We start from the raw sequence: 20,581 nt of genomic DNA, 5'->3' as shown, positions 1-20,581 counted from the left end.
GGCTGGATCAAAGGGCAGACAGTTTTTTATCGCCCTTTGGGCATAGTTCCAAATTGCCCTCCAGAATGGTTGGATCAATTCACAACTCCACCAGCAATGAATTAATGTCCCTACTTTGCCACATTCTCTCCAGCATTCATTACTTTCCTTTGCTGTCATGTTAGCCAATCTGCTAGGTGTGAGGTGATACCTCAGAGTTGTTTTGATTTGCATCTCTCTGATTATAAGAGATTTAGAACACTTTTTCTTGTGCTTATTAATAGTTTTGATTTCTTTATCTGAAAACTGCCTATTCATGTCCCTTGCCCATTTATCAATTGGAGAATGGCTTGATTTTTTGTACAATTGATTTAGCTCTTTGTAAATTTGAGTAATTAAACCTTTGTCAGAGGTTTTTATGAAGATTGTTTCCCAATTTGTTGCTTCCCTTCTGATTTTAGTTATATTAGTCTTGTTTGTACAAAAACTTTTTAATTTGATGTAGTCAAAGTTATTTATTTTACATTTTGTGACTCTTTCTAAGCCTTGCTTGGTTTTAAAATCTTTCCCTTCCCAAAGGTCTGACATGTATACTATTCTGTGTTCACCTAATTTACTTATAGTTTCCTTCTTTATGTTCAAGTCATTCACCCATTCTGAATTTATCTTGGTGTAGGGTGTGAGGTGTTGATCCAAACCTAATCTCTCCCACACTGTCTTCCAATTTTCCCAGCAGTTTTTTTTTAATCAAATAGTGGATTTTTGTCCCAAAAGCTGGGGTCTTTGGGTTTGTCATAGATGGTCATGCTGAGGTCATTTACCCCAAGTCTATTCCACTGATCCTCCTTTCTGTCTATTAGCCAGTACCAAATTGTTTTGATGACCACTGCTTTATAATAGAGTTTGAGATCTGGGAATGCAAGTCTCCTTCCTTTGCATTTTTTTTCATGATTTCCATGGATATCCTTGATCCTTTGTTCTTCCTAATGAACTTAGTTATGGTTTTTTCTATGTTTTCAGCATATAGTAGGGTTTTGGATTCTAATCCACTCTGCTATTCGCTTGCGTTTTATGGGTGAGTTCATTCCATTTACATTCAGAGTTATGATTACTAGCTGTGTATTACCCAGCATTTTGATTTCTACTCCTGTTCCTGCCTTTTCTTCTTTCACTATTTCCTTCTACACCAATGTTTGTTTTTAATCAGTCCCTAGTTCCCACCCTTATTTTACTTCCCTTTCTACCCCCCCTTCTTCCACCCCCCCTTATTTTCCCTATATTCTTTCTAAAATTAACCTCCCACCCCCTCCCTCCCTTGTACTGCTTCCCTCCCCACCAGTCCATTTGTTACCCTTCTACTCTCCTATAGGGAGCAAATCTATTCTCTGCCCCAATTGATTGGATTGTTCTTCCCTCTTTGAGGGTCAATTTCAAAGCACGTAAGAGTTGAGTATTTCCTATTTCCGACCTCTTTACCCTTCCAGTGTGTTGATGTTCTCCCCCCTCCCACCATGAGCTTCTTTGTGACATATAAATTTACCCCCATTTGTTTCTTTTCCCATTTCTTTTAATATTAACCTATTTTTTAGCTCTAGTTATATATATGCATACATATATATGCATACACATGTGTATTTATTTATGCATGCATATATCTATATTCCTATTTATGTCTTGTCCTTTCATCCTATACAGTTTGTCACTGTTCCCTCTAAGTGTACTTCTTTTTGCTGCCTAGGCAATAACAACAGTTTTTAAGAGTTACTAATGACCTCTTTTCTCATAGGGATACATATCATTTTAACTTATTGAGTCTCTTCAAAAATTTTGTTTTTTCTTTTCCCCCTCTTTAAATTACCTTTTGATGATTCTCTTGAGTTCTGTGCTTGGACATCAAATTTTCTGTTCAGGTCTGGACTTTTCTTTACAACTTCTTGGAATTCTTCTATTTTGTTGAATGACTATATTTTCCCCTGTAAGAATATAGTCAGTTTTGCTGGGTAGTTGATTCTTGGTTGTAGACCTAGTTCCCTTGCTTTCTGGAATATCATATTCCATGCCTTTCGGTTTTCAGTGTGGATGCAGCCAGATCCTGTGTTATCCTCACTGTGGTTCCATGGTATTTGAATGACTTCTTCTTGGCAGCTTGTAATATCTTTTCTTTGGTCTGATAGTTCTTGAATTTAGCTATAACATTCCTGGGTGTTATCAGCTGGGGATTAAGTACAGGAGGTGATCTGTGGATTCTTTCAATCTCCACTTTTCCCTCTTGTTCTAGGATATCAGGCCAGTTTTCTTTAATAATTTCCTGTAATATGATGTCCAGGCTTTTTCTTTTGTCATGGTCTTCTGGTAGGCCAATGATTCTTAAATTGTCTCTCCTTGAACGATTTTCTAAATCCTCTGTTTTGTGAATGAGATGCTTCATATTTTCCTCATTTTTTTCATTCTTTTAGTTTCATTTTATAGTGTCCTGCTGCCTTGTGAGGTCACTTAATTCTAGTTGTTGTATTCTGGTTCTTAAAGACTGGATTTCATTCCTGGCTTTTTGGTCATCCTTTTCCTTCTGGTCTGATTTTCTTTGGAGGTCATCTTTCATCCTCTTTACCTTGTCTTTCATCTCCTTTTTCTCATCTTTCATTTTCTTCACCTCATCTTTCATCTCCTTTGCCTCATTTTCTACCTGGTTGATTTTGGCTTTCAAGACACTATTTTCTGTTTCCAGATGATTTGTCATAGTTTTTAAGTTCTTTTCCCAATTGTCTTCAGCCTCTCTTAATTGTGTTTTGAGTTGCATTTGAACTGCATTTTGAGTTCTTCCAAAGTCTGTATCCAATTCGCTGGGATTTCAGATTTTTCCTTTGCTCATCCCTCGCCCTCTATTTTGTTCGCTCTTTGCTCGTTACCTGTACAGAAGCTGTCTATTGTAATTTCTTTCTTCTTTTTCTGTTGTTTGCTTATGTTTACCCCCTTCTTTGCTCCCTGTATTTGTCTGTGCTCTTGCTCCTCTCATTTTTTTTGTTTTGTTTTGGGGCTGTCAATCTCCCTTCTTGGAGCTTTGTCAGATCTCTTGGTACAGTCTCTGGGGGGAGGAATGTTGGCTTCCCTGTCCTCTGGAGGCTTTTGAACGGATAAAGTTCAACTGGTTTGGGCTGTATGTGCTCTGAGGCCAAAGACTCCTGGAAGGCTGGAGCCAAATGGAAGGTCTCAGCCCCCCAGGCTCTCTGAAGTTCTCTCTAGCTGCTTCTCCACTGCCTGATGCTCTGAGCCTGGCACAGCACTGTCCTCAAGGTACAACAGTCCCTTTGCCCGCCCAGAGGTTCCTGTCCTTGCAGGAGGCCCTGCACTCTAGCGGGGGCGGGGGGAGGGAGAGAGCAGATCCTGGCTTCCTTGAGCTCTGAGGACTCCTGATGGGATTAGGTTCAACTGGGTTGGTCTGGATGTGCCCTGAGGCAAAAACCTCCTGTGAAACTGGAGCCAGATGGAAGGACCCAGCCACGGGGCTGCAGGCTCTTCGATCTCTCTCTGGCTGCTCCCTGCCGCCTGTGTTGGATGCTCTGAGCCTGGCCCAGGTTGCTCTCAAGGTACACCCTCCAGACCAGCTCCTTTGCCCACCCAGAGATTCCTTCTGCTACTGGGGGCTCAATGCTCTGGGTTGGGGGGGAGGGGCCCTGGGACCTTTCTTCTGACTTTCCCTTAGACTGGAGTGTTTTTCGGATTCTGGCTTTTGGGGGGGAGGGGGCATACCTTTTGAATTGAGTCCAGAAGGAGGGTTCCCTGCCTCTGTCCTGTTGTTAAGTTTGAATTTCAGTCCCCTAGGAGCATTCAGTTTGTGATCAGTAAGGAAGGGTTTTCAAAGATCTGAACTTTTGCTGCTTCTAAGCTGCCATCTTGATTTCACCTCTAGTCCAACAATTCTTAAATTGTCTTTCCTGGATCTGCTTTCCAGGTCAGTTTTTTTTCAATGAGATATTTCATATTTTGTTCTATTTTTTTCATTCTTTTTTATTTTGTTTTATTGTTTCTTGATGTCCATTGTTAAGATTAAAATTAGTTTCTCTGGTAAAAGTATTATATTTTTAGAGGTTTATTAAAGATTAATAAATAAAGAAAATACAAATATAGAAAGCATGTGTTTAGGCCCAGAGAGCCCATTCACAACCACTCACTCTATATCTTGCCTGCCTGGTAGAGAGCCGCGTGTGCTAAGAAGCGGAAGTAGGAAGAGAGAGCGAGTAGGAGGAGAGCCTCTTTAAATAATAATTTGTAATCTTGCACTCAAGTGAGATTCTGGGGAACTCTGGGAAGTTCCAAGGACTTCTGGGGATTGAAGTCTGGGGTTCAACTCTCCATTTTTACACCATGAAGTCATTAGCTTATTTTTTCCCAATTTTAATTAAAAGAAAACAAACCTTACTTTCTGCATTAGAATCAATACCATGTATTGGTTCCAAGGAAGAAGAGCGGTTAGAAGGCTAGGCAATGGGGGTTAAGTCACTTGCCCAGGGTCACCCAGCTGGGATAGGTCTGATGCTGGATTTGAACCTACAACCTCCTATCTCTAGGCATGGCTCTAAATCCACTGAGCTACCCGGCTGCCCCACCTATTCTAATTTTTAAATAATTATTTCCTTCCATGATCTTTTAACCTCCTTTTCCACTTGATCAGTTCTGCTTTTCATGGAAATCTTTTCTTTATTGGATTTTTTATGTCTCTTTTTCCATTTGAGCAATTTTGCTTTTCAAACTGTTTTCTTTTTTTTTAAACAATATTTTATTTGATCATTCCCAAACATTATTCATTAGAGACAAAGATCATTTTCTTCCTTCCCCCCCCCCACCTCTCCCATAGCTGATGCGTGATTCCACTGGGTATCACATGTGTTCTTGATTTGAACCCATTTCCATGTTGTTGGTATTTGCATTAGAATGTTCAATTAGAGTCTCTCCTCAGTCATATCCCCTCAACCCCTGTAGTCAAGCAGTTGCTTTTCCTCGGTGTTTTTACTCCCACAGTTTGTCCTCTGCTTGTGGATAGTGTTTTTCTCCTAGATCCCTGCAGATTGTTCAGGGACATTGCATTGCCACTAATGGAGAAGTCCATTACGTTCGATTGTACCACATCAGTCTCTGTGTACAATGTTTTCCTGGTTCTGCTCCTCTCACTCGGCATCACTTCCTGGAGGTTGTTCCAGTCTCCATGGAATTCCTCCACTTTATTATTCCTTTTAGCACAATAGTATTCCATCACTAACATATACCACAATTTGTTCATCCATTCTCTAATTGAAGGGCATCCCCTCATTTTCCTGTTATTTTCTTTTTGCATTACTTTAATTTCTTTCCCCCATTTTTCTTTCACTTCTTTTATTTGATTTTTGAATTCTTTTTTTAGCTCTTTTAGCACTTGAGACCAATTCCCATTTTTCTATTGTAGTTTTGCTTGTGTCTTCTTTGATCTCTGTCCCCTACTGAATCTGTGCCTTGCTCATCTTTGTTACCATAGAAATTTTCTATGGTTTGATGTTTCTTTTTGCTGTTTGCTCATTTCCCAGCCTTTCTTTTCTTTTTCTTTTTTCCTTTTCTTTTACCTATATCTAAAAGGTAGATTCTGTTTTCTGGTTAGAGGGAACACTATCTTAAATTAGAATTTTTCTTTGCTGCAACCCTCATCACCAAGGCTTGGGACTTCAAGGTGGGATACTCTGCTGCTGACCTATGCAGGGTCCTGTGGCCCTGTGTGAAAAATAGACTCGAATACAGGACTACAATCCCCATGAGCCTTTGCTCCACTTCCCCAGAATGCCTTGTAATCTCACCTGGGCTGAGATCGAGAAGGTGTTTAAGCTGATTCAAAAGCTTTTGCGGGCTCTTAGCTCTTTTGGACTTCCGTTTTGGAGCAGGCGCGTCTCTTGCGTGATGTGAGGTTATTTTGTCTAGGCCTCTGGCCTAGGCACATGTTTCTTACTTGTATATTCTTTAATCTTTAACCTTTAATAAACCTCTAAAAAATATAATACTTTTGCAGAGAGAAACTAATTTCTACCTGCCTCAGTCTCCCCATATTCCTAAATTTTAATCTTTACACCTAAAGTTGCTCTGTGCCCAGGTTCAGAACTTGGTGCAATAGGTGCGAATGTGGGTGGGCAGCCTGCACTCCTCTGTAAGTAGTTTTACTTCAGATTTCCCCTTATTTCACAAAAACAGACTCTTTCTGTGAGCCACTTTACTGTGTCCTCTCAGTCCTCTGGCTCTGTGTCTCCAGTTGTTTTGAGGATCTATTTCAAGGTTGATTTGAGAGGATTCTGAGTGGATCCAGCTTTTGGTGCTACTAAGCTGCCATCTTGGATCTGTCACCATGAGTTTTTAAAAAAAAGAAATCATGATCTAGCTGTGTGACTCTGGGCAAGTCACTTACTACCCATTGCCTAGCTTTACCACTCTTCTGCCTTAGAACCAATTTAGTATTGATTTAGTATTGATTCTAGGATAGAAGGTTTTTTTTTAGTATTGATTCTAGGATAGAAGGTAAGGATTTTAAATTGTTCTTTTAAAAAATAAAGAATGAATTTGGCCCAGGACTACTTCTGACAACGACTGGCAACATGTTCTTTGAGGTGAGAAGTGCATAAGACTTCTAGAGCAGCTGATAGGATTTTTAAAAAAACCCTTACCTTCCATCTTAGAATTAATACTGTGTATTGGTCCTAAGGAAGAAGAGTGGTAAGGCCTAGACAATGGGGATTAAGTGCCTTGCTAAAGATCATATAGCTAGGAAATGTCTCAGGTCAGTTTTGAACCTAGGACCTCTTGTCTTTGAGCCTGGCTCGCAATACACTGAGCCACCTAGCTGCCCTCCCTCCCCCATTTTTTGAGAGAGCTTCTAATTTTGAAATAATGTTGGTCAAGACAACCTCTGTCAACATTTTTATAAAACAAAAGCCAAACTGTTAGGTTGTTTCTAAGCAACATAATAGAAGGCACAGTTTATATACACCTCAAAACAGATTAGTTTGCCTACTCTACAATAAGTCTCTTCAAATATGGCACAGAATTAGATTTTTAAAAATAGGAAATGCCTTTATAGCAATAATGGCCTGGAAGAAATAAGAACCTGTCAAATAACTTAATCGTGATTGCTTCCATTGTCATAAGTGGGTCTCTTACTGGATAAGTGACCCCACATTCAATCCAAGGATGTTTGTGGTTTTTAAAATGCGTGAAAAGGCCATCAGATAGACCTTATTAAACTTGGAAGCCATAGGAAAATCACTATGGATTCTGGAAGCAGAGAATTTTCTGCTCTGTGGAAAAGGATGGTTGCTTCTGTCTCATTTTCTTTTCAGATTTAAATTATTTGGAGGCACTGGTATGACTTCCAGGAGGCTTGAATGGATATAAACATATATATGTACATACATTTTTTTATTACCTCTGTTATTACTGGGGAGATCTGTTTCAGAGTCTTTTCAGTGCTCATTGTAATGTAATTCTTGGCTAAACAGCTCCCCAGATGTAATTACGAAGTATTTTTGGAATGACATACAGTACTTTGTTTTTATTTTTTAAACCCTTACCTTCCATCTTGGAGTCAATACTGTGTATTGTCACACAGCTGGGAAGTGTCTGAGGTCAGATTTGAACCTAGGACCTCCCGTCTCTAGGCCTGACTCTCAATCCACTGAGCTGCCCAGCTGCCCCGACATACAGTACTTTGAAAGAATTCCTATAGTTTGGTGTGGGCTGGTAGTATATTTTTAGGTCACTAATCTATCTAATCTTCAAAAGATTAATCAGCAAATATTTATCCAGTACCTGCTATATTCCAGACACTGCGCTAAGCTCTGAAAAGATGCAAAGAAGAGCAAAAGCAGGTTCCAGTCATCAAGGAGCTCACAATCTAATGGGAGAAACGATGTGAAAATGTACAAACAAGATAAATACAGGAAATACTAGAGATCATAGAGTGATGTCACTGAAATTAAAGGGGACGGAGAATGATTTCTTACAAAAGATGGGATTTTATCTGAGATTTGAAGGAAGCCAAGGAATAGAGGAAGTGGAAATGAGGAAGAAGAGATTTCCAGCATGGGAGACAGCTAGGGAAAATGCCTTCAAGGAACTTCATTTCTTTAGAGGAGAAAACACATACATAAATAGGTATATACAAGATCTATATAAGGTAATATTTTTTGGTAGGAATTAAACTAAATTGTTTAGTTATTTTCAGTTGTGTCTGTCTCTTTGTGACCCCTTTTAGGATTTTCTTGGCAAAGATTTGCCATTTTCTTCATTTTACAGATGAAGGAACTAAGGCAAACAGTGTTAAATAACTTGTCTAGTTATACAGCTAGCATTTGAGGCTGAATTTGAACTCAGTTCTTCCTGATTTTAGGCCTGGCACTGTATCCACTGTTGCCATTTAACTTCCCTACCAGGTTCTTGGAGGGACATTTAAAGGAAATAGGAAAGGCTTAATATGGAAAATAATACTTCAGCAAGTTTTGAAGGAAACAGGAGATTCCAAATACACCATTGTATCAAAAGCAAAGAATGCTTTGTTTTGCTTCCTTGTCTGTTTTTATTCCTTTAATTTCTTTTACTTTTCTTATTGCTGTAGCTAGCAGTTCTAGTACATTATTGAATAATAGTGGTGATAATAGACATCCTTGTTTCACCCCTAATCTTATTGGGAAGGCTTCCAACTTGTCCTGAATAGAGTTTTATTTCTATGCTTTCTACACTTTTTAGTAGGAATGGGTGTTGTAGTTTGTTGAAAGCCTTTTTCTGAATATATTGACCTAACCAGCTAATTTTTTGTTGTTTTTGTTATTGATATAATCAATTATCCTTATAGTTTTCCTAATACTGAACCAGATCTGCATTCCTGGTATATATCCCATATGATCTGTGTGATATATCACTGTAATCTTGTTACTAGTATTTTATTAAAAGTTTATTAAAAGTTTCTGCAACAATAGTCAATAGGAACATTTTCTTTCTCAGTTTTTGCTTTGTAGTCAGACAGAGAAGCTTATATTTGATCTTAGAAACCACTAGAATTTATTGAATAGAGGGCATGATTAGACTAGCCCTTATGGAAAAACACTTTGGCAGCTGCATGGAGGAAAAAGTGGAGCCAAGACATTTTTAGGTGAGAGGACCAATTGGAAGGCTTCTGAGGTAATCTACATGAGAGATGATTAGGACCTAAACTAGGACTATGTGAATAAAGCAAAGGAAACAGGTTGAAATTATTTTGGAGGAAGAAATGACAAGATTTGGCAATTAATACAATACTTGGGATAAGAGTGAGAAATAGTCAAGGAGAAAGTCAAAGTGGCCGATCTGGGGGTCTATAAATATGGTGATTCCTTCCCCAGGTGAAAAAGTTGGGGGCGAGGAGAATTTAGAAGAGGCCAGGTTTGGGAGAAGTTCGGTTTTATTTAGACTTGCTCAATTGGAACATCCATTTGGAAATGTCTAGTAGTCAGTCAGTGATGACTAGTCCTAAAGCTCAGGAAAGCACCTAGGGCTGGATAAATAGTGGCTTTGAGAGTCATTCACACACTGCTATGTGCTCTTTGCCCCTATAATCAATCCTTAATCTATCCTGATTTTTTAAATGCTTTTTTTGAAATTGCATTTCTAATTTCTATAATACAAAGTATCTTGCTTTATGTCACAGTAACAATTGGTATTCCATTGCTTAAGTTTTACTTGTAGTAAGATGAATGAGAAAACAAATCTGAGTTTCTTAAAATATATGGGAATCTGTCCCTGGAATATTCCTTTTTCTGTTGCTAGGTGGCAATCAACTTCCAGTGGTGGCTTACTGGTAAATGTCAGTTGTTTGCTTTGGGGATTCCAGAATCTCCAAGGTATTCTCTTGCTCTGCAAACAGAACACATTTACTTTCTTTTGGGTTTAAAATATTGATATTTTATTAATATTATTAATGTAATTAAATAATTAAACATTTATAAAATACTTTCTAAAGCGAAAATAAGAATAAATATTTGGGCTTCTGAACTAAGATTTGCCATCTTATATTACAAATTACCCATCTACTGACACCCTGTTGATAATCAAACTTGCAAACGAGTTCTACTTTTCATTATAATATGACATCAGGGAAAAAAATGCTCCAACTTTGTCAATACCACGAACATTTCTTTACTTCCACTGTATTCAGGGCAACTTGTTAGTTGTTCCCTTCACATAGGGTCATATATCTAAAACTAGAAGGAACTTGGAGGCCACTTAGCCTAGTCCTCTCATTTTACAGTTGAGGAGACAGAGGGCCCAAGAAGTTTGAGTGTATGCCAGGGTCACACAGGTAGGTACAAGTGTCAGAGATGGGGCTTGACATATTCTCTCCCCACACCTTCACCTACCTCAGTCCTACCCTTCCTTTACTGCCTAGCTTAAGTTTGTCTCTTCCATAACTGCTTTACTGACCATCCTACCTTTTTATAATATGTCCTCTTTCCCCCTTCTTTGAACCCCTATAAGCATTTAATTTCTTTTTTCCATTAATAAATTATTTATTATTACATATTTATTATTAGATCATTATATAGATTATATTATATTTTCATTATTATATAATTAATAAATGATATTTTGACTTCCATGGGAAAGGATGAATGTTCAAATTAAATTAACAGGAAAAAAATAGAATAAACACGTATAGTGAGGGCAGTTCCTCACAGTAGTACTGAAGTGTCATTGTGTGACTCAAAGTAGGGCAGAACAGACATATACAGCCTTTTCTCCACCTACCTCTCCACAAAGGAAATGTTCATTTCTACCAGGAGGGCAGCAGGAGGTTGGGATTGGTTGGCCACTCTTGTCTCATTAAGGAAAGGGTGTCCTAGGCTAGAATAATACTTATCTGCTCCTTTAAACATTATTAGTCTAGTGCCTGGGGTGCATGCGGTGTTCCAAGAGGACTAGCACCTTTAGTGTGAGGGCTTACCAAGTCCTTACGATATTCTAAGGTTCCATGTGATCAGCAGTATTCATTATAAGGAGCACCATCTGGATGGCTTCATCCACCATGAGAAACCCTCTTCCATTTGGACCCTGGTGAAAACCATTTGTGAACATACACATGCTTTTATTATTCCTTGCTTAACATGAATAATCTGAGAGTCACTGAGCAAAATTATCTTTGTGCTTGTTTCATCTTTTATGATACTAACATATGCATGAATTGTTTTTTATTGTTATTAAATTGATCTAGGGTAGAATCTCAAGGGTCATTTTAAAATTTTGAGGCAAATAGGTAGCACAGTGAAGAGGACTTGAATTCAAATCCTACCTCAGATTCTTACTAGTTGTTGTGACCCTGGGGTAGACTCAGTTTCCTCATCTGTAAAATGAAGATAATAATAGCATCTACCTCCCAGGGTTGTGAGAATGAAAACCAAAATCTGTAAAAGGCTTTGCAAACATTATTAATTATTATCAGTATTTGTATTGTTTATTATTGATATAATTACTATTTATTAGCAATAGAATAAATTTATTATTAATACTGATTATTCCAAATAATTAGAATATATAATTATAACTAATAATATCCTCTACTAAAGAATGATTTACTCATAAATTTGTGTTACTTTCTTGTAGATTGTATGTTATATACTTTTATCAGAAATGCTTAGCAATTTTACCTTGCCTATTTCCTTCTTCTGATTATATAGCTTTTTATTGTGCAAAAATTTTAGTTTTTTATAATTTAATCTATTTTATCTTTTAAAAAATTATTTACTTATTTAGAATATTTTTCCATGGTTATGTGATTCATGTTCTTTCCCTCCTTCCTTCCCTCCTCCTTCCCAGAGCTGACAAGTAATATTTTATCTTTTATAATTAACTCTAACTTAGAGTGACTTAAAAATTTGTTCTCTCTATAGTTGTGAAAGATAAAATAATCCATTTTCCTCTTCTTTATTATTTGAAAAAATTAGGTATTGATTCATTTGGGATTCATTATAATGGATTATGTGAAATGCTGGTTTGCTCTCAATTTTTGCTAAACTGCAACCTGGTTTTCCCAGTGGATTTTGTTGAATAATGAATATTTTCCCCCCCAGCATATTGTGATCCTGGGTTTGTCAAACATTAGACTACTGTATGCATTTGCTTCTAACTCATTATCTATTCATGATCTATTTTTCTATAGTAAGTTACTGATTTATAGTATAATTTAAGATGAGGGTATAAATTCTTGTTCTTTAACCCCTACTTTTTCATAATTTCTTTGATATTCTTGATTTTTTTTGTTCTTCCATGTGAATTTTGCAATTATTTTATCAAGTCATATGAAATATAACCATTAAAATTTTGATCATTGCAGTAAAACATTTATAAATTTGTTTGGGTAATGTTCTTTTAGCTTGACCTAATCATTTACACAGAATAATTAATAATTTAATTCTTTTATTTCTGAAAAAATTTATAGTTATGTTTGCATAAATCTTGTAGGTTAGTTCTAAGATATCTAATATGTTTTTTCATTATTTTGAATGCTTTAAAAAATTGGCTCTCAGAGACTATTACAAACTCAGATTACAAAAGGACTTCATATAGACTATAGAGTCTATGCAGTATTTGAATAGGAATCTGCTTTTCAATATATGTACCTACCAAGTGATCATCCAGACTTTGCTTGTTTGAAGACTTCCAATGAAGAGAAAATTTTGAGATAGCTCTAATGGCTTGTTAGTAGTAGTAGTAGTAGTAGTAGTAGTAGTAGTAGTCTCTCAGTAACCGAGGATGACGATTGTCTTTGTGCATTTTTGTGCACAAAGATACTTGTGTGTGAAGATTTAAGTGGAAAAGTCGATGCACAGAGACAGTCCCACTCTCTTGGCGTTGGAAGCCTGAGTCCAGTGGCACGAAAAGTCGTTACACCTGGAGATTTCCTCAGCTGCATTGGATAACCGTGTTGTCTTTTGTGCTCCAACACGCCCTAAGCACTCCACAGTGCTTTGCTGCGTCACCATCTCAGCCGTTGAACCTTCTTGTTGGTTTCTTCCATCTGTTCTGCCGAAATAGTCTTCACATGCTGGGTAAGCAAAGCCCTGGTTCACCAGGGGTCTACGTCGACCCGATGGCTACCCTCACAAAGTTTAGCCGGCCTGTCAAAGTCGTTGCCTGGGGTGTGACCGCTGCCGCATGCTAGCAGCTACGGGGAGCCACAAGTGAGAGCTGGGTGTCAGGTGAGGGTCAGAGGCTGGAGAGCTGCCCTAGGAGGGCACAACAAGCCCTCCATACCAAAGATATTATTCCTCCCTGAGTACCCCATGCACCCCAGTGGCTTGTTAATAAGAATTAAAAAACAATAGCTGACATTTATATAGTATTTACTATTTTTTTAAACACTTTACAATTATTTTCTTATTTGATCCTCACAACAACCATAGGAAGGAAGTATTCTCATTTTATAGATAAGGAAACTGAAGTAAATGGGTTAAGTGAATTTCCTAAACTCACACTGCTACTAAGTGTCTAAGGCCTGTGAAGATTAAATTTAACACTCCCCTGATTATAACAATGAAAATAATTCTCCCCTGATTGTGAAGATTAAATTTTAATCCTTGTCTATTTTTAGAACACGGTACTTAAAAGTTAAGTATGGAGATCTACCCATTTTTAGATTTAATCACCAAAGGTGAAAACACCCCATTTCACACATTGAGTGGGGAAGGTCTTTGACCTACAGTGTGTAATAGTGGATGATGAATCAGAATCGACTGACTTCCTTCTGGGCAGTCCTAAAACAAAGCATCAACTGTGATTGGTAGACGTAAAATTAGGGGAAGACACAGGAAGTGATGCAAAAGAAGCATCTTGAAAAGGAGGTATTATTTCCTGTGAGTTGAGTTCTTAATTGTTTTTGGAAGTGGAGTCTGGAAGAATTCTTCCTGCTTTCAAGTTGAGGTTGGTGAAGAGGGGCAGAAGAATCTGCTGACTGGACTGACATGTGGTGAGTGAAAGGCTGACTCTTAACTGCTGGATTAAAAAAAAAAACTATCCTCTGGAGAGACCTACTCTTGAGAGACACTTCCCAGTTCCTTGGCTTTGCTGAGGCCGGTTGAAACTAATTCTCCCTGCCCAGAGGGGCCGGGAGTATATTACTTAGTGCTCAGGCTAGATATCTTGCCTTATTCTCTCTGATTTCTTGCTTCACTCTTTCTTCATTTTTTAAGTAAATTGTAAATAAAAATCTCTTTGGAATTAATTAAATTCCTGGTGACCACACTCTTAAATAATCAAGTCCAACCCTTTTAAAAATAACTCCTTTTCCCCCTTATAGGCCATATTTGAACTCAAAACTTCCTGACCTCTTAACTCTATCCATTGCAACCACCTAGATTAGAAAGTTTAACCTTACCATTATATGCCTCCTTTGGTAACTTCTACCCACTGCCACAAAAATCTGCCTACTTGGTCAGTTTGATCTCCCTTCTACAATGACAGCTTTTCAAATACTTGAGAACAACTTTTATGTCCCTTTCCCCAATCGCCTCTACCTCATATCTTCAACTCAAGTTCCTTGAGTGAATCTTTGAAGCTCTTTACCATACTGGTCATTTCTCTCTAAACATTCTCCCAATGACCAATGATTTTCCTAAATTGTGGTGCTCAAAACACATTTCAAATGTCTGATCAATGCAGAATATAAAAGGATTATCATCTACCTAGTCGTGGACATGGCAGATCTCTAAAGCAGTTTGGTGACACAATGGAACTTGCAGTACAGACTTCTGGCCAAGATGGCTGCCATAATGGGAGATAAAGCACCCAGCTTCCACATAGCTACTCCAGAAAAACTGTGAAATTTTTATCAACCAAATAATAATTTATCAATGCAAGTGATTTTTTCTACCTAGAACTGAACAAAAAGCCAACCAGAAGCCATGGGGTAATAGGAAAATTCACCTGTCCTCCACCCCACCCCAACCAAAATAGCATCACTTCCTTCCAGTTGGTTTACAGGAGCAGGGGGGCCCCTGAGAAAATCCCAGGGTGAAGACCTCAGAAGTCCCAGGGAGTGGCAGTAGGAAGCAATGTTTCACACAGAGCTGTAGTGCTCAGACCAGGACAACCCTGTCCCCTGGGCTCTGTAATCCCTAACACTCTATCTTGAAATGCCAAAGAGAGCCCTGGAGATCTAATACTAATCTAATACTCAGTGATTCAGGAAAACAATTCTGGAAAGGTAGAAATCAGAGAAGAAACACAGGGAACCTAGAGCAAGATCAGGCAGGAATGACCAGCCCTCCAAAAAAAAGAGAGGCAGGAAACGGCCCTGGCAGAAAGCCCCACTTGAAGAACTAAAACTACAGAGATGCATAGGTCAAAGAAAATAGATGTATCAATAATTTTTTCAATTATACAGATGCCTCTAAAGAAGAATCTATTATATCTAAGGCAGTGATTCTCAAAGAACAAAATGGTTTTCCACAAGAACTACATGAATTCCTAGGAGACATGAAACGAGATTAAAAAAGTGAAATGAGAATGCTGGAGGAAAAAAATTGAAAGGAGAATAAGTAGCTGAGAAGATATAGTAGTAAACCTTGCCAAAGAAATAGATTTTCTGAAAACTAGAATAGACTAAAGAGAAATCAATGAGACAGAACTATTAGAGGAAAAAAATTTAATGGAAAAAAAGAAAAAAATATGAGATATCCGATATTGTAGAGAAATAAACCCACATGGAAAAGAGGGGGTACCTGTTTTCAGAAAGGCATAATGACATGTAATGCAAATGTCTTGTAGAGCTTTGGGGCAATTGTAGACACTATGTAAATGGTTCTGCTATGTTAGTGATGTGATATGCAGGTTCTTTTTGTTTTCCCAGACTTGCTGGTTTTGGAGGAGGAGGAGAAGATGCTAAGGGCCTCTGGTAGAGAATGGGTTATCGGTCTCACAATGGGACGAGTCTAACACTGGGAGATGGCATGAAGCTGAGAGTGAATAGCCCCGCTGTTGTTCCAGTTTCTCTTGTGTGCATTCTTTCCCAATTCTAGGCAAAGAAATTGGACATTGCTATAACACTGAATATTGAAAGATTAGAAAAGCAAACTATCAGAAAACCCAGGAATGGAGTCCAAATTAGGTTTTGTGGTCAACTTGTCCATCATCAAGGCTTCAAGTTGAGGAATAATTTTTCAGACTTAATCCACCCACAGAAGAGATAAGGACTTATCCAACAGTGATGCCACATTAGTTGTGGTTGTTTTAACATTCATTTTTTAAAAATTTGAGTTCCAAATTCTCTCCCTCTTCTCCTTCCTTACGCATTGAGAAGATAAGCAATATAATATCCATTATACATGTGAAATCATTTGAAATTTCTGTTGCAAAAAAAATTCCCAAGAAAAATAAAGTGAAAAATAATATACCTTAATCTGCACTCAGAGTTCATTAGTTTTCTGTTTGGAGGTAGATAGTATTTTTCATCATGGATTCTTTGTAATTGTCTTGGATCATTTCATTGATCATAGTAGATAAGCTTTCACAGTTGATGATCATTACAATATTGGTATTACTGTGGACAATAGTCTGGTTCTGCTCAGTTCACATAAATCTTCCCAGGTTTTCCTGAAATCAAGTGATTCCACATTTGGTTGTGAACTTGTTGGAGATAATATGTAGAAACTACGTTGAATATAAATCTACTTCCCCCAGAGACTGAGATGACATAAAGAATAGTGTGCCCCTAAAGTATTGGAAAGAAATATTTATACTTCTGTTCTTGCTGTATCTGTGAAATAAATATCCCTTTGTACAAGCTAATCAATATTAATTGGTTAAATAAAACTAGAGAGTTAAGGACTACTTGTCAACAGTGAGGGAGAATACATTGGAATGGGGTCTCAACTTGATAACAGTAAGTTCATCTCAACCCTTTGGGAGAACCCTTAGAATCCTGAGGAGAAGATGTGCCAGCCTAAGTCTAGAAGAGTAAGGGGCTGGAGTCATAGCTACATCAAAAACAACTAATATAGAAAACAGACCAAGGAAAGAGAATTTGAGAATAATTTGCTTCCCTTAAAACCATGATTAAAAAAAAAAAAGCCTAGAGTCTATATTTCTTTTTTTTTCCCTAAAAATCCTTACCTTCTGCCTTAGAATAAATACTACATATTGGTTCCAAGGTAGAAGAGTGGAAAGGGTTAGGCAATGAGGGTTAAGTGACTTACCCAGGGTCACACAGCTAGGAAGTGTCTGAGGCCAGATTTGAACCTAGGACCTCCTATCTCTAGGCTTGGCTCTCAATCCACTGAGCCACCCAGCTGCCCTTGGAATCTACATTTCAAGAAATCATAAATGAAAACTGCCCATATCTATAAGAACCAGAAGGCATAATAGAATTAGAATCCATTGATCACTTCAGGAAAGGAACCCTAAAAGCAAAGTCCCAGGAATGTCATAGCCAAAATTCGGAGCTCTTATGTCAAAGAAAAAGAATCATAAATATATAGAAAAATAAAAACAGTTCAAGTACAAGGAACCACAATCAGGTTTGCATAAATCTAGAAGCTGCTATTATAAATGAGAGGAAATATTGGAACATAATTTTCCAGAATGCAAAAGATATAGGCTTACAACCAAGAGTAATTTACCCTGCAAAGCTGAGTATTCTGATTAGGAACTTGAAATATCAAATACAAGAATCCAGAGAAACCTAGAAAGGTAAATTTATGTGGACTTTTGAAAGGAACTACATGATAATGTAGAGCCAACATTTTAATGGAGGAGAAGAAACAAATATCTCTTAAAAACCTTAATCTTTTTAAAGGCTATTGCCTAGCCCTTACCATTCTTCTGTCTTGTAACTGGTATTTAGTATTGATTCTAAGACAGAAGGTTTTAAAGAAAAGAGCTATTTGAACTCTGACTTTGTTGCTCCAAATGTTAACCATCCCTCTGACCTTTGTGCATATATAAAAGTTATCTTTTTTGTTAATTTCTATATCAATTTCTTTTTTGTTGATGGTGATATATGGAAATTTGAATACTTTGTAGATTTATCTTCTATACTACTACTTTGTTGAAGCTACTCATTATCTGTTTAACATTTTCATTTCTACTCCAGGGTTTTCTAAATTAACCATTATAATATTTGCTTCCTCTTTAACCTCCACATTTTTAGCCTCCTCTTTACTAATGCTATTCCCTTAATATTTTTATGTTGCGATTATTAACATTTGTAGAATTGTGCCAAATAATAATGTTGAGAGCAAGCAGGCTTTATTTGTCCTTGTTCTTAGGGGGAAAGGTTCTAAGTTTTCTCTATTTCATAGAGTGTTGTTGGTTTATGAATTCAGATACATGTTATTTATTGTGTTAAGGAAAAAATCTCACCTTTCTTTTGCATTTTTTTAATGTATGGGGATGTTGAATCTTATTAAAGAGTTTCTGTAACTATTAATAAGATTAATTTTTTTTTCTTTTTAAGAAGAATAGAGAATAAGTAAGAAGTATGGGGAAAAAATGCTAGGGTTAGATGTAGAAGAGCCCTGTGTTTATATCTTACCTCAGGCATTTTATTAGCTGAGGTTCCATAGGTAAGGCACTTAATCTCTTTTCCTCATCTCTAAAATGGGGATAATATCTGTAGTACCAGCCTCATATGGTTGTGAGGATCAAATGAAATAATAAATGGAAAGCACTTTGTATTTTGTGAATGTTAATTATTTAGATTTATTATGCCATTCTCTTAACATCATCATAGAATTCTTGGTATAAATCTGACTTGCTAAAAAAATGTTTAATTTATTTCTGCATTCACCAATATTTTACATAAGATTTTTTGTACACCAATGATATCCTCTCAGGACTTGGTAAAAACTCTTCTCATTTGTTTGTGGTGTAATTTAAAAAAATATTTAGATCACTGATCAATTTGGGGCATATTATCATATACAAAATAATATGCTGATCTATTCCTATTTGGTAAGTAGTCAATAAACATTTATTTTTTTATTTTTATTTTTTTTAGAATCACTTTTCTTCTCATTTCTTTTCTTTTCTTTTTTTAATTATTAAACATTATTTTATTTGGTCATTTCCAAACATTGTTCATTGGAAACAAAGATCATTTTTTTTCCTTCCCCCCCCCCCCCCCCACCTCTCCCATAGCCGGCTCACGATTCCACTGGGTATCACGTGTGTCCTTGATTCGAACCTATTTCCATGTTGTTGGTATTTGCATTAGTGTTCATTTAGAGTCTCTCCTCAGTCATATCCCCTCCACCCCTGTAGTTAAGCAGTTGCTTTTCATCGGTGTTTTTACTCCCACAGTTTATCCTCTGCTTGTAGATAGTGTTTTTTAGATCCCTGCAGATTGTTCAGGGACAATAAACATTTATTAAGCTCTTATCATATACCAGGTATTGTACTAAGTTTTGGGAATATAAATATCCCTGCCCTCTAGGAGCTTACAGTCTACTGGAGGAAGACAACACAAAAAGACAAGTTGAAGGGGCAGCTGAGTGGCTCAGTGGATTGAGAGTCAGGCCCAGAGACAGGAGGTCCTGGGGTCAAATCTAGCCTTAGATACTTCCTAGCTGTGTGACCCTGGGCAAGTCACTTAACCCCCATTCCCCAGCTCTTTTGCCTTGGAACCAAAACACAGTATTGGCTCCAAGACAGAAGGTAAGGGTTTAAAAAAAAAAGTTGAAAAAGGGGGAGAGAGAAGAGGAACATGGTGGAGAAGTCAGAAAATTCTTAAAGGAGTGTAGCCAGGTGGGAAATGAGGAAATAAATGCCTGTGCTGAGGCCTCTGTTTAAATAGAGACTTTAGAGTTCATGGCTCTGCCCTCCAGTCAGAGGGACAGAGAGTAGTAATGAGGTGTGAATACCAGGGCTGATGAAGGTTTCCCAGGGATGAGCTTCCTGGGGTCTGATAGAGAAAGTCAGAACTCCCAAAGAAGGGCTACTAGTAGCTGAATTGCTATCCAGTTTTGGTGGCAGGTTTTTGTTTTTCACTGATATTCTAGAGTATCTGAAATTTTCTCTCTCTCTCTCTCTCTCTCTCTCTCTCTCTCTCTCTCTCTCTCTCTCTCTCTCTCTCTCTCTCTCTCTCTCTCTCTCTCTCTCTCTCTCTCTCTCTGTCTCTCTCATCATACCATAAACTCCTTGAGAGTAGGGACTTTCTTTTCCTTGTTATTCACAGCACCAGATCCAGTGTCTTGTATATAGCACACACTTAGAAGACATTTGTTAGATGGTTTTTTTAAAAACAAAAAATAGTTGCTTAGGGGGCAGCTGGGTAGCTCAGGAGGTCCTGGGTTCAAATCTGACCTTAGATACTTCCCAGATGTGTGACCCTGGGTAAGTCACTTAACCCCCATTGCCTAGCCCTTACTGCTCTTTTGCCTTGGAACCAATACACAGTATTGACTCCAAGACAGAAGGTAAGGGTTTTAATTTTAAAAAATAGTTGCTTATATATAGAGGAAGCAAAATTCCAATTCTTAATATATTCATTCATTCACAATTATCAAATATTCACTGAGCTTATATTCCATACAAGGCATTTTACTCGTAGTTTTGCTGAGGAAACTCTTATGAA

At 37.5% G+C, this 20,581-nt stretch overlaps 1 protein-coding gene across 1 annotated transcript in view; it reads left to right on the top strand.

Annotated features, from left to right (window-relative positions):
* The window catches only part of C1H16orf87 (chromosome 1 C16orf87 homolog), a 52,977-nt gene extending 36,603 nt beyond the window's left edge, over nt 1–16,374 (top strand). The window contains exon 4 of the mRNA XM_056812251.1: nt 15,860–16,374. Within this exon, the coding sequence (XP_056668229.1) occupies nt 15,860–15,945 (86 nt within the window). The 3' untranslated portion in view covers nt 15,946–16,374. The remainder of the gene's footprint in view (nt 1–15,859) is intronic.
* The last annotated feature ends 4,207 nt before the right edge of the window (nt 16,375–20,581 follow it).

The sequence above is a fragment of the Monodelphis domestica genome, chromosome 1, assembly GCF_027887165.1.
Source record: "Monodelphis domestica isolate mMonDom1 chromosome 1, mMonDom1.pri, whole genome shotgun sequence".
Lineage (NCBI taxonomy): Eukaryota > Metazoa > Chordata > Mammalia > Didelphimorphia > Didelphidae > Monodelphis > Monodelphis domestica.
This window is presented reverse-complemented; position numbering and strand designations above follow the sequence as displayed.